Here is a 14,711-nt window from a genome sequence, read left to right on the forward strand (position 1 = left end):
ATCAGCACTCTAAAAATGCCAAGGACTTTCCTGACAATCACCAGCCTGAAAACTGGTTGCTATTTGGAAGGTAAATTCATTGAAATTTGATGTCAATACCCAGGCTTTCCTGCCTGGAGATGCAGGTCTGATCTTGCTGTGGTGTGACAGCAATGGAACACCGAGGGGAGCCCGGGGCCACGGGCAGTGCCAGCCCCGCACAGAGGGACAGGCGAGATGAATGAATGACCCATTTCTGCGGGATCAGCCCAAACCCGACCTCCGGCAGGAAAAGCAGCGCCTTTGTTCTCCTCTCCTTGCAGCGCAGCTCTGGCTTTAGCCATCCTCTGAGCGATCAAAAATCAGCTTTTCCAGCGGGTACGGCACACGGGGCAGGCAGCGGATCGAGTCACGAGCTGCGGCAGCCGGGGCAGCGCTGGCAGAGGGTCCGACCCGAACGAGCGCTGCCAGCCCCCAGCTGCCCACAATGTCCCGTTGTTCGCAGCCCGAACAAAGGCTGTTGTTGGAGCCTAATGCGGGCTCGGGCCGGGGGGGCACGGCCAGAGCAGGGCAGGGAGGGGGAGCAGAGCCCGGAGCCACAAGGAGCTTCCAGGGATTGCGGCTCCCGGCTCCTGGAGGCTTCTGAGAGCTGCGGCAGGTACGGCTGCCCGGTGTCCATCCCTTCCCTTCCCATCCCATCCCCATCCCATCCCACTGATCCCATCCCATCCCATCCCCATCCCCATCCCATCCCCATCCCCATCCCCATCCCCATCCCCATCCCCATCCCCATCCCCATCCCCATCCCCATCCCCATCCCCATCCCCATCCCCATCCCCATCCCATCCCATCCCATCCCATCCCATCCCATCCCATCCCATCCCATCCCATCCCATCCCATCCCACTGATCCCATCCCATCCCATCCCATCCCATCCCATCCCACTGATCCCATCCCATCCCATCCCATCCCATCCCATCCCATCCCATCCCATCCCATCCCATCCCATCCCATCCCCATCCCATCCCATCCCACTGATCCCATCCCATCCCATCCCACTGATCCCATCCCATCCCATCCCATCCCACTGATCCCATCCCATCCCATCCCACTGATCCCATCCCATCCCATCCCACTGATCCCATCCCACTGATCCCATCCCATCCCATCCCATCCCATCCCATCCCATCCCATCCCATCCCATCCCATCCCATCCCATCCCATCCCACTGATCCCATCCCATCCCATCCCATCCCATCCCATCCCATCCCATCCCATCCCATCCCATCCCATCCCATCCCATCCCACTGATCCCATCCCATCCCATCCCATCCCATCCCATCCCATCCCATCCCATCCCATCCCATCCCATCCCATCCCATCCCATCCCCATCCCCATCCCATCCCATCCCATCCCATCCCATCCCCATCCCATCCATGGCTTTGGCAAGGAGGGTTCGGGGGTGGCTCAGCTGGGACAAGGCACAACTGGCTGGGGACACGAGGCTGCTGCTCCTGGGACACTGCACGGTTGGTGTCTGGGGATGGCATCTCTGCTTAGGTGCACTTCAGACCTAGCAAAGAGTTTCTGGTCTGTGCTCCCCTGGAATATTTTGAATACTTGGTTGAAGAGTAGCAATGCAGTTGTTAACGTGCTGCTGCAGACCTGCCTTGAGGTGGTTATCTTAAATCCACCTGGAAGCCAAATCTAGTGCAAACCAAGGCAGGTGAAGCATCTGCACCTGAGGTATTGGAATCTGTGTGGGCAGGAAGTTTTCTGGGGATCTCAGCAAGAGGGGAAGCTCTGTCTGTCGTGCTCAGTCTGTTCTACCCACTGCCTTCAGGGAATGGGAGTGATGAGGATCCTAATGCTTCTCTTTCCACCAGTGGACCTCTCTTGGAAATATAAAGCCTTTTCCTCTTTTTTTACATTCATGTTATTAGATGTTAGGCAAAAGGACCATCAGTCCTGCGGGTGCAGGTTGGGGAAAAATCCAGGGGCAAGTGCAGAGAGCACTTGGGATTTTCTGCATTAGTGACCACAGCACCTTCGGCTGTGTTATCCCTTCCTGGGGATAGCTGCCCCCAAAAGTGTGTCCTTGCTTTCTAATCCCTGCGGCTTAGCAGGCGGACTGGGAGCAGGCTGGGCTCGTTGTCCCCCGTCCTGGCTGCCCATCCCGGACAGGGGGCCAGGCTGGCGGGGCTGCGCTGCTCGCTGGAGCTTCTGCCACTGTGCCCCACTTCCCCTGAGCCACAGACGGAAAAACCCCTTGCCCAGGTCTCCGGGCATCCAGCGAGCTCCTCTGCTCCCTGGGGAAGGCAGGGATGTCCCAGCGCATCTCCCATCCATCAAGGATGCAGGAGAGCGTTCCCTGCTGCCAGGGAGGGAGCAGGCAGGAGAGACAAGGCTCAGAGCACATTAAAAACTGCACGGACACCGGCTCGGAAATCCCAAGGTGTCCCTTTCTGTGTTTCTGTCCCCCGTGCCATGAGGACACGCTGTGACTCCGGGCTGTGCCCCGCGGGGCTCGGGTTTCCCTGTCCCTGTCCCTGTCCCTGTCCCTGCCCCAGTGACGCTGCCTGTCCCGACAGGTCCGGCACAGCCGCGGTGTCCGAGCGCCGTGCGGGACACACCGGACACTCTGGACACACCGGACACTCTGGACACGCTGGACACGCCGGACACGCTGCCCTAGGGCTCGGATCCTGGCTGGCCCCAGCCCCGCAGGGCGCTGTGAGCGGGACGGGACCCACGAGGATCGCCAGTGTCCCTGTGTCCCTGTGTCCTGTGTCCCTGTGTCCCTGCACCGCCCCGCGATGGAGCCGGCTCCGGAGGTGAAGAGGTGTGTGGGCTTTGGCAGGGAGCGGGATGGGGTTTCCCCACCTGCTGTCTGTGTCACAGATGGGAGGGTGGGAGCTGGGAGGAGCAGCAGATGTGCTGGGAAGGATGGGGGCTAAGGGGGAGATCTTTAGCCTCTCCACAGCCTGAGTTCAGGAATAAAGAAGTTTATGAGTTATGAAGATATTATTGAAATTTGTGTTCCTAAAGAAAACTTTTTCTAAAGTAATGATGTGACTTCCCTGCACCTGCTGTCCATAATGCACCCAGTTTAACCTTGCAAGCTCAGTCTTAGCTGGGAGCTGTGGCAGAACCAGCTGCCCTCGGGCATCCTGATCCCTGGCAGTCACTGCCTGGGTCCTGCTCTTGGGTCTTGGGGTCCTAGGGTGGGCAGGACCAGCCCAAAATGTTATTTACAAATTTTAGGATCTGGTCTGGATTTTAATCAGATTTTAGAGGAAGTCCATTTGTTCCAGTTTCACCTTCCCAGTAACACCTTCCCAAGTGTTAATCAGTCTCAGAATCTAACCCCTGCCTGGGGAGAAATGGCAAAAGTGTCAGTGGAAGAGGTCTTGGCATCGTCTGTGCTGGTGAATGCTTGTGCTGAAGTCTGTCCAGGTCTCCTGGCCTGGCTGGAAACACTTGACCTGTCAGAAATGGAGTTCATGTCCAAAGCTGTTCCTCCCTGCACAGGAAAAGCCACGCTACCCTTCGGCATTTCAGTGGGAGATTTACTCTGAAAACCACCTTGGGTTCACCCAGCTGAGGGAACAGAACAACCCTCTGTGTTGATGGACAGAGGTGGAAGAGGCTGGAGGGTTAAGTGGAAATTGGAGGGACTGGAGATTATGGACGTGGGCCGAGTTCTGGCTTCTCCCTAAACAGCTTCTGAGAGATCTTTCCTGGGGAGAGGTGAGGTCAAGGTGGTGGAAGAGAGACCTTTGACACATGCCATGGACATGAGTTGCACGACTTTGGCACTGAACTCTGACATCTCAATCTTTTCTTGCCTTCAGTGACCAAAGCAGTGCAGGATTTGCACATGGCCACTTCCCTCCCACATGGCCAGCATGGTCCTTACATATTTGTATCTCAAAGCCCCACTGCAAACTCCCTTCTTTACTTTTCCACCTCCTGCCTTGTTTTTCCTTCACTTGGGATATTTTCCTTGGCAGAGGAGACCATTGGGCTGGGGTCTGCTATCACAGACTGCTTGTCCTTGAGGCATTTTCTGACAGCAAAGCCTTGGTGTGTCTAAACACATTATACAGGACATCACCCCTAAGACTTGCTGTGCATCTTGATACTGAGATGTGGTTACCCAGGAGGTGACTCTTCCCTTTGCACAGACAGCCTCACCCCAAGCCTGTCTTTGCAGAAGTGAGGTCCTTCCTCCAATTTAAATTCATCCCCCCTTTTGCCAGTGGCACCTCACCTGTTCTATGTATGAGGCACATTGCCAAAGAAAAATGAAGAGAGGAAAATATCAGTCTGATGCCTTCAGCTGCACTGAGTGGGTAATGGTTCTGCAGGGGTATGAAAACTTCCACAGCACATCTCAGACAAACACTGGAGCAGTGTTGGATGCTGTCTTGGAAGCCAGTTAAGGATGCCCTGTCCCTGGAAGTGTCCAAGACCAACTTGGACAGGGTTTGGAGCAACCTGGGATAGTGGAAGGTGTCCCTGCCCATGGCAGGTGCCTGGAACAAGATGAGTTTTGAGGCCCCATCCGACCCAAATTGTTCTATTGATTCTAGGATTCTAGGATTCTATGACTATGATCAGCTACAAAGAAGTTTTGGCTTTCTCTAGAAAAAAAAAAAAAAAAAAAAGAACAAAATAAATTATGGATTATCAGGAGAGGAAAATTTGTCCTGGAGCATCTTCCCTTTGTTGTGCATTTTCAGTGCAGCTTCAAAAAAGCATACAGGTTCTTCAAATAACTGAAGTGCTATACTTTCCTTACAGGAATAGTTTCCCCAGCATGAACTTTGAAGCAGAGATTCTGACAACTCCACACGATAATTCAGGTATTTGAGAAAAAAAAAAAAAAAAGAAAAAGAGAAAAGAGATTAAAGTAAAATTCCCACTCAGACTGCTATTGCTACAAAAATGTTTAATTCTTCTGGAGTTAGAGATTGTCCAAAAAAAAAAAAAAAAGAAAAAATGTAGAAACAGGATGGTAAGCTGACTGCAGTTCAGGTGATTTCAGGTTTATGTTAAGGTAGAGTTCAAAGTGTTGAGGACAGACATTGATGTCTTTATCTCCAATAGGGCTGGACCAGGAGCACAGCTGCCAAGGACATGTGGTTTAGGAAAAAGCAGAGGCATTCAGTTTGTCCTGGATGAGACATACTTGGTTCTCTTATTAGCAGTGACTAAAGTAGGAGATAAAAAACCAACTTGAAAGGCAAAAATGAGGATGAAGATGTTCTGCTGAGTCCTGTCCTTCATCCTCATTTCATTGAGGAGGAATAGCTGATTTTTTCCCCACTGAATGATGCCTTTTCAGCATTGATCTCGCAGGTGGAGGCTGCACTATGAGGGTCCCCTACAGAGACAGACCCAGCACTGCAGGGCATCTTCTCATGAGCCTTGAGTCTTGGTCCTGACACTGCTCCTCAACCCTGTGCCCTGGCAGCACAGGATGGGACAGCAGGAAAGGGAGACTGTGCAATAATTGCTTGGAACCCCTTGAATATCCTGGGTTTTGACTCAGAGGGAGAGATCTTGGTGTCAGTCACCCACATGTGAACATGAACCCACTCAGGTGAAATGTTTGGCCATCAGTTGCTCTCCTGGCCATGAGCTGCAGGTCCCAGCAGGGAATTCACCTCCCTGGCATTTCAGTCCCATGCTGCCCAGAGTCACAAATGAGATGCACAGGGCTGACTGTTTTTGCTTCAGCTGCAGGTGGCAGTGCTTGTGTTGCATCACCCTTCCTGGGATGTGCCAAGAGCTGCCCACCTCAGTCCACTGTCCAGCACGGGCAGGAGGGATGGCCCAGGGGTTGTGACTCCCTTCACCTTTTCTTTAGACTTCCAGAAACCCCTCCAGTTCCATCCCTTCTTGCAAACAGAGTGCCCCACATCTGGCTAAACATTTTGGAGACATTTTCCTCAGGCTGTCCTGTAATGATGAGTCAGCAATCATGCTGATGTCCAAGGGTACCCAAGAATAATTTTTGAAGCCTGGGTGTGAATAGGTTGGAAAGTGCATCCTCTGCATAGTTTCCCAAATCTCTGGCTCCTGTTGGGTTAGGTTGGGTTTCTCCCATGAGGTAAGTGCTTTGACCCCTCTCATGCCTCGAAGCCTCTAACATGCAATCCATGTTTGTCCCCAAGAGCTCTACATGATCCCTTCCATGAGGAGCCTCACAGCTGAGGAGTATGTGGAGGCCTTCAAGTCCTTCTTGGATCACTCAACAGAGCACCAGTGCATGGATGAGTTCAACAAGGAACAAATGCCCAACATCATGGCTAGGTAGGTGGAAAAGCCATCTCTTGTCCTGGGAGTCAGCAAAAACATTCAAGGATTTTTTGAGGCAGGAGCGAACTTTAAATGTTTTTCAGTTTTAAGTCCCCCAATAGTGGCTTTAGGATATTCTGTTTAATGACTCCAGAGTACGTGCTGTTTCAATTAATTCACTGTGCTGCCTCTCAGCTTATGTTAAGGAAAGACTCAAGACCTCATTCTCATATCCATCTCTTTTCATTAGCTGATTTTCTGAGGATTAAAGTTGGGTTTTTTGCTTGTTTGTTCTTTTCTAAAAGAAAGCTCTCTTGTGCTCTCTCCCTGCTTTTGGGACTTCATCACATCCATCCAAACAGAAATACATCTCTAATGCTTTCCTAGTGGCTAATTCGTGGTTTTTCCAGTCCCCTAAGACCTCCTTATTTCTATCCTAAGTCGATTTGCATTGCTTAAATACCAAATGATAATCAGTTTTGTAAAGTATTGATGTAATATCTTAGGGCTGGATAACTGCAGACAGCTTCAGAACAGCCCAGATCCAATGCACAAGGAAGTCCTTTCAAATCTGGGTAATTTTTTGGTGTTATAGGAATGGTACTTTTTTTGTAGGCAATTTTTTATTCTACAAATCAGATATATATATACACATATATAAAATAAATATTAAAATAATAATAATTAAAGATTATATTAAGAATTTTTAGTTGTGAATTTAAATAATAGAAAACATTTTGGCTTTCTATGATGCTGATTTTGGGTTTGCCAAGGGGTCTTATCCCTCATTTGGGCTGGGGCTCTTGGACTTGCTCACACCCTTCAGGACTTGCTACTCATCCCAATCCTGTGGAATCATTACTCTGGTGCCTCCTGAGACTGTTTGGAGAACTCAATCCCTTGGCACAGTCCATTCCTGAGAGCAGAGTAAGGCCATAAACCATGTCAGAGCACGACTGTTATTAAACATCCTGCTAGGAAGTACATGACTTTTAACAAGCAATTTTTCTAAGGTAAAAATTATTGAAGGTTCAGACCCTTCTCCCAATTAAAATCCAAAATTAATGTTGATAAGAGATTATTTCCAGTCACCTGGATAGCCTAACGGTTTTGGTTTTTCTGGGTATTCATATCCAATATTCAATATTCATATCCAATATTACCTCCTGGGGCTTTCCCAGCTCACCTGGTCCCTGCTTCCCCAGCAGGGCCACGCCAGCCAGGCACAGCCCCCCTGCCCTGGGCTTCCCAGAGGTTTTTTTGCACAGCCTGAAGAAACCTCCTTGGCAAAGGGTGAGAAACTCTACACCGTGGTGCCACTACACTTTGAAATACGAGCTGGCTGCCCTGGGCAGGCTCCTGCCGTGCTGGTTATCACCAGGCTCAAAGGGGATGATCCCATTTCTGTCCCGATTCATGGGCACGGCATGAAAATTTCCAGGCTGACGTGTCAGCCAAGAATTTCATAAGAATGAAAACATGGAGTCCTGTGATATAGTGTGGTTAAGTAATGTGTATTTATCCTTTCAGTCTTGGCCCTGGGAAATCGACCATCAGCGTTCTGGGAGTTGGGAGTGGCACAGGTGAGGAGGGTGGGGATGGGGCACGGGTGACCTGTGGGGAGCAGAGGGAGATGCTGAAAAATTGGGCAATGATTGCTCAGGCATGAATGACAGCATTTCCCATTGATGGGCAGAAGGAAGAGTGGAGCTGGGATAAGAGAACTGACCTTTCCCCTTCCCTTTCCCTTTCCCTTTCCCTTTCCCTTTCCCTTTCCCTTTCCCTTTCCCTTTCCCTTTCCCTTTCCCTTTCCCCTTCCCTTTCCCTTTCTCTTCTCCTTCCCTTTCCCTCAGATCATTCTGCCAGTAAGAAATCTGTGATTTTAGCTCAGTTTCTGCCTCTTGGTGACTCCCACCTGACTTTATTTGCCCTAAAGCCATGACTCCTCCTTCTGGTTAGGTTACAAGAGCATCTTCAAACCAGGTTGGAGAGAATTACAGACATTGGAGAAGTTTTTTCCACCCAAAATCCTGCCTTAGACTATCCCCCTTGAAGGGATGTCTCTTTGATTTTTAGGGATCCCAGAGGCCAAGGCTGGGCAATGCCCTGCTCTCAGTAGTGCAAAACCACCTGGCCACAACCATTAGCATGGGACTGCATCAGCTTTTTCAAGATCTGCTTCTTTGTTATTGCTGTATTTTTACCCAGTGATAAGTAGGGTTTAACTGCAAATGATATTTTTCCCCAGAGAGAAACCTATCCTTTGGAAAAATAGCTTTAAAGTTGTTCTAAATGCATTTGTGTTTAAAAAAAACCCAAAACAACAAAACAAAAAAGTGGTGAAACAGCCAACTTTGCTCCTAGGGAAACTGGGAGAAAATAAAGAGTAGAGAAAAGAAGCGGTGGTTTGATTTGTCAGAGTTTTCTTCTGCTTTGAAAAGTATTTTCAGCTGAATCTTAAGTGCTAATACTTTCAAATGAAAGCATTTTTCTCACTTTTTTTGGTTTTGTTTTCCTGAGTAAGAGAAAATTAGCATTTGATTGTTTTCCCCAACTGGGAATATGTTGGAGCATATGAGAAACCAAGCAGGAAGAAATGATTCAGTTCTCAATTACCCTCTATTTTCATTAAGTAATATAAAACAGAAATTCTGGCTCCACAAAAGCACAGGGGGGAAATGAACTTTTAGCATCGTCCTTAATTTTCCTTTGTCCTCTTCAGAGGAGGCTTTAATGGAAAAATTAACCCTCTAAGATTTTCTGTGTTTCCTGGGTGAGTGGCCCTCACAGATGCCAGGACAGGGGTCCAGACCTGCACCCCCAGCCTGCCCACGGCTGCAAGAGCTCAGCTTCTGGGGCTGGGCAGGGACTGAGCTGGGATGGCACCCAGTGAAAGGTTATATCTGATCCCTGACCTTTTCAGAGGCGGATTCTGGTTTCACAGAGCCCCCAGAATTAGTTTGGTTGATGAAAATATTAATGGGGATTAGTGGCCGTCTCCACATCCTGAAAGCCTCTGCTGTGGTCCAAATCACGTTTTTCTCACTCACCCCATGGTTTCTCATGGCTGGTTTAGCTCTGAGCTGGAACTTTCCAGTTGCAGAGAGGTTGCAGTCGTGTCCCAGCCTTGCTGTGGTCAGTGCTGGAGGGTTGTGGTTGGCAGGGCAAGCTGCAGCAGAGAAATGCCTGCCCTAGAGTGCTGTATTTTACTGCTTCTTTTTACAGACACCCTGGGTGAAGATGTTATTACCTGCTCTTGCAAACACTGGATTAAGGAATTTTACAGAGGTGGAGTGAAGAAAACTCCAAACCTAAGCAGCTTTTAAGCTACCCACCTGCTGTTGATACACCCATTTCTTTCCATCAGTGGCTCCAGGGCATGGGGCAGTGATGTTCTGCCTCTGGCCCTGCCTGAGCCTGCAGACAGCTCTAAGAGCTGGTCCTCCCCAGTCCAGGCACTTACAAACTGGCATCTAGGACTGTCACAAATGATTCAGCTGTTTGCTGTTGGGATCTTCCTTCCTGTCAACAATATTGGTCCCTGCACCCACCTTCAATGGATGCAGCCACAGCCTCTTCCCTGAGCCTTTGGCCAGCCCTGCCCTGCTGCCATGCATTCCTCACGGGCCTGGGGTGTTTTTTCTCTCATTTCAAAAGACTCATCCTTCCTTGGATGTCCCTGTAGTGGCATGGCTGGTATTTCCTTCCCTGAATTCTATTTACTGCAGCACATGCCAAAGGTGACGGCTCTTCCCGTGGCTGGCACATCAGCTGAAAGAGCAGGGAGGATGCAGGATCTCGTATCCAGACCTCACTGTGTGACATTTGCAAGGCCAGGACTATTTTTAGGCCCCACCATCAGCTACAGACAGGATTCTTGCAGAGTTCTCACCAAGGTGGCCACATCTGCTGTTTATTTATGTAGTTTCAAGTCAAGCAGGGGGACTCATGCACTTGGCATGTCATGGCATTTCTGGGAAACAAGCAGTGTGACTGGTATCACCCCAGAAGAGGCTGGAAATTTCCAGAGCTTACACAGTGGCACAGGAGCACCAGTAACTAAATTTGCAGGGCACTGCCACACAAATATGTGAGGCTCTACCTGCATTTCCAAGATAACCATCAGTTATTGGATGGGCTGAGACCATGTGGGCAATCCCTGAAGAGGGAGGATCCAGAATTCTGCATGTCAATGGGTCTTTTCTCTTGAGATGCAGTTCCCCAGGCCTGGGGGCTGTGTCACAGCAGCTTGGTGACAGCCCCAAAGCCATGGGCCACCCCACACATGCTGGAGTTACACAGCACTCCCAGCTGCCTCCTTGCACCCATTGAAACTTCTTGGGGTTGTTCAAAACTCATGTTTCATGGTTATTTTTGTAAACAGTGAGCTGTGATTCTTTTACCTGTCTGTCCCATGACCCAGGTATTGCCATTAGCAGGTTTCAGTGCTGCTGCTCATCTCTGCCTTGTTCTCAGGCTCCTCTGTACCTCTCTGTTAGCTTGAGCAGTACAATACCATGGTAAGAGAGCCCCAGGCTGTGGCACTGCACGAGCCACAAAGCAGGACATGCCTCACTTCTGCACCCTGGCAGGTGCTCTGGCATCCTCCCATCACATTTACCTGCTTTCTAAAGTGGTGAATTTGTGTTTATTGAATAGGTGAGCAGGATTTGAAAATGATCAGGATACTGCAGGCTGTGCACCCAGGGGTCTTTATTGACAATGAGGTTGTGGAGCCCAACCCACAGCACGTGGCAGCTTACAAAGGTAAGGCTACACCTGCTGCCTGGGTTATAGCAAGGACCATCCATTGGAATTACTAGTTTTGCTGCTGTTTTATGAAATTTATGGTTTGCTTCTACTTTTTGAAACAGAGCTGGTGAATCAGGCCCCAGACCTGCAGAATGTTTCTTTTATTTGGCACCAACTCACTTCCCTGGAGTATGAACAGCAGGTGAAGGAGAAAGGCACACATAAGAAATTTGACTTCATCCATATGATCCAGGTAATGGGCATTGCTTTAACACAGGACCATTGGATTTAACTACCCCCTTCAGTTCTGCTGTGTGCTTGAATTTAGGACCAGAGCTGAGCACAGCTCTCCCATAACAATGCTGCAGAAGCTCTACAAACGCCAAAGCTGGCAGAGCTCAGTGCTGTGAGGTGTCCCTAAATGGGCATATGAAATCAGGAAAGGCTGGGAAGCATCTGGAACAGAATTTAAAACATCTCTAAAAGAAAGGGTTTAAGCCTTTGGAGGGTCATTGCACTGTGGAGGAGGAATAATGGCTGTGTGCCACTGTCTCTTCTAGATGCTGTACCGTGTGGAGGATATTCCCAATACTATCAAATTTTTCCACAGCTGCCTTGACCATCACGGTAAACTCCTGATCATAATTTTATCAGGTAAGGGAGACTTTTTTTTTTTTTCTTAAGAACTTTGAAGTTTGAGAGCCACAGATATTTATCTGAGGATGTCAGTGCTTATTCTATAGTAAATAATTTTTTTTAATGCTGAAATTATGAAATTTTTAAAATTTCCTAAGGAGAATGCAATCTTGGGCTTAGCCTTGGGCCCCAGTGTCTGATGGGGCCACTTAGGCACAGCCTTTTCCTCGTGCTTCCCTGCTTCTGGAATGGATGTAGCAGAGAGAAGTGTGGCCAAGTTGTGTTCATGAATGAAGGTCAATCCCTCCTCAAGGTGAAATCAGCACTGTTAAAACACAACCTGAGCTCTGGGTGGACTCATCCTTCGGGCTCTTATCTTTGTACAGCAATGACCCAGACCCCAGAAGGACAGCAGATGCTGCCAAGAGCTGCAGGCTTTATGGCAGGACAGGAAAAAAGAGGCAGAACACGATGGCACTTCTTAAAAGAATAGAATGTTTCATCCCTTGTGCCATTCATGAATCCCCAGCTCACGGTGTGGTGGATAAAACACAAATTCCCATCTTCCCCATTAAAACTGGCTCTCACATTGCCTGAAGGGTTTCCCTTGCTGTCTGGGGCTGTCTTTGAGGTGTGTATTATTCAAAGAGCAGTTATAACTGAGGTTTGATGTGTGGAAACACGTGCTCTGTTTTGGCCCAGTTAAGAGGCAGTGTGGCTGTTCAGGCTCAGCACATTGGTACCTCTGTGTGAGACACACATAGGCACTGCACACTTCAGAAGGACAAATCTGTTTATTGCAACAGCATGCTGTCCTTCATACCCTCCTCACAGTTTACACTTTCTTCATTGGCTACAATAAATCAATACAACGATCACTGGTAGAAAAATTTCCACCTCTATTCTTCCCAGGCCTTTCTAAAATACTTTCCATAGCTGCAAGGTTTTCTCCCCTGGTTATCTTCTTCTCCCTTCTCTTCTTGGTCTCCATGCCAACAGCCTTAGTCAGAGAATACTTCTCAAAACAAACCTCATTAATTAACCCTATCTAACCCACAGACCAGCTGTGGGTCCTACTATACCCCTGTACCCTATGTATAGGGTATACCCTACTATAGCTCTACTATACCCTTCCTTCTGGGCAAATTCAGTGCTGGAGACATCTCACAGGAGTTTCCTTTAAACAGAACTCTTTTGGAGGGAGAGCTGGGAGACACCAGAGTTTTATGAGGCAGATATTTGTAAGCAGGCTCACGGAAGGGAAAAGCTCTCCTCCAGCTGATTTTATAGCTGATTATCTTTGTTGGACTGCCTTGGCTTTGCCAAAGTGACCTTGCCCGGTGTCCCGGCAGACAGCAGCGGGTGGGCCAGCCTGTGGAAGAGGCACAGGGACTGCCTGCCCGCCACCGACAGCGGGCACTACATCACCTGCAGCGGCATCACCGAGGTGCTGCGGCGGCTCGGGGCGCAGCACCGCGTGTTCGAGCTGCCGTCGGGCTGGGACATCACCGAGTGCTTCACCGAGGGCGACGCGCTCGGCGGCCGCATGATGGATTTCCTGACGGGCACCAAAAACTTCCTGGGCACGGCGCCGGCGGCGCTGCGGCGGCGGCTGCAGGAGGCTCTGTGCCAGCCCGAGTGCAGCAGCACCAGGGACGGCAGGGTCATCTTCAGCAACAACCTCAGCATGATCGTCGTGGAGTCCTAGAGCCACGAGCTTCCCTGGACTTCTTTTTTAACACTTTGCATCCTGCTGTGCTCTCGCTGGGACTGCCACTTTTCCATGTTGGCACACCTATGGATGAGTCTGTGCGACCTCTGCAGCTGGGACAGTGCTGGCTGTGTGTGACACCCTGTTGGAATCCGCTATCCAAGATGTATTGATAATGGTATGCCCCACGTTGGGCACCAATTGCCCATTGTCTGAGGCTCACCCTGCACCCCGTTAGCTCTGTAGCAGGGAAAGCCTGAGACACCAGCATGAACAGGGGTCAAAGATACAAAAGAGGCTCTTTTCCCCCTGGGGGTTCCATGGTTTATTTCTTCATGGTGTCCAGGAGGCAAAAGAGGAAGATCCCCAAGGACAGGGATCTTTTCTAGGGTCAGGAAGAGGTGGGGGAAGTTTGGCACCCTGCCAATAGGACAAGGCAGAGGGGAGGGGGTCAGACCATAGGTGTGACAGGGGTCACAGAGTCAAGGGACACACCATTCTTAATACATCTTGGATAGTGGATTACAACAACACCCACTGCTTCCATGTGTGGCAGGGCAAAGCCAGCAGCATGTCCCTGCTGCTTTGCACCCGGATAATGTCACTGCACCCAGGCCTGAGCTCTAAGTTGCTCTGCACTAGGCAATTTCACATGGTTTTATCAGCGTAGGCATTTACTGCCCCAAGTCTCTCAGCGCCTCACAATATAGACATGTCTTAAAAATTTATCAGCCTTTTTGTTTGGAGAATATTTTGGAACCCAGGATGATACTTGTCCTGTGCTCTTCCAGGCAGACATTAATTTTGTTACTTTCTTACTACTGTTTGTCTCCATATAAAATAAAAGTGATCTTAAAACAAAAAAGTCACATCTGGTTCTGCATGCATGGTATTATAGCAAATGAAGAACAAAAAGGTCATTGAGTTAAAAACAAAAAAAAAAATATGCAAAGTTCCATTTTATGGAAGCATTAAGGGTTTCTTATAAGTGAGAAAGATCAGCCTGAGGATGTGGAAGAGCTGGGAGAGAGCTGCAGCTTTTCCTCATGCTGCAGCCCCGGGAGGCAGCTTGGCTCTCTTGGAGCAGCATCACTGCAGCACAGCAGAACAGCACCAATGGCACCAAAACGTGGTGTATGAGGTTAAAATGTTAATATAGGTAAGTTAAGACTCTTTCCCCAGGACCCTGAGCTGCTCAGAGGGCTGGAGGAGAGGCTGCCAGGGCAGCCAGCTCCAAAGGGAGATGCCTCACAATGAGGTTTGGTTCTGCGTTTGGCACTGTGGTGCTGTGCAGACCAAGGATTGAGCACATGGGGAAAGTTGCCT

The 14,711-nt window shown here is 49.4% G+C and overlaps 1 protein-coding gene across 2 annotated transcripts; it reads left to right on the top strand.

Annotated features, from left to right (window-relative positions):
• Window positions 1-378: 378 nt before the first annotated feature.
• On the top strand, window positions 379-14,254 carry LOC116998912 (carnosine N-methyltransferase 2-like). 2 transcript variants are annotated; one of them, XM_033065084.2, is made up of 9 exons: window positions 379-637; window positions 2,572-2,822; window positions 4,787-4,848; window positions 6,163-6,301; window positions 7,817-7,869; window positions 10,946-11,053; window positions 11,161-11,291; window positions 11,599-11,692; window positions 13,003-14,254. In XM_033065084.2, the coding sequence occupies exons 2-9, from the start codon at window positions 2,797-2,799 to the stop codon at window positions 13,380-13,382; spliced, it is 993 nt and encodes a 330-aa protein (XP_032920975.1). In that variant the 5' UTR covers window positions 379-637; window positions 2,572-2,796; the 3' UTR covers window positions 13,383-14,254. The 2 variants fall into 2 exon arrangements, with proteins under 2 accessions (XP_032920975.1, XP_032920976.1); XM_033065085.2 differs by having other exon boundaries at window positions 387-637; window positions 13,027-14,254.
• Window positions 14,255-14,711: the final 457 nt, after the last annotated feature.

This window comes from Catharus ustulatus, chromosome 7 (genome assembly GCF_009819885.2).
Source record: "Catharus ustulatus isolate bCatUst1 chromosome 7, bCatUst1.pri.v2, whole genome shotgun sequence".
In the NCBI taxonomy this organism is placed as follows: domain Eukaryota; kingdom Metazoa; phylum Chordata; class Aves; order Passeriformes; family Turdidae; genus Catharus; species Catharus ustulatus.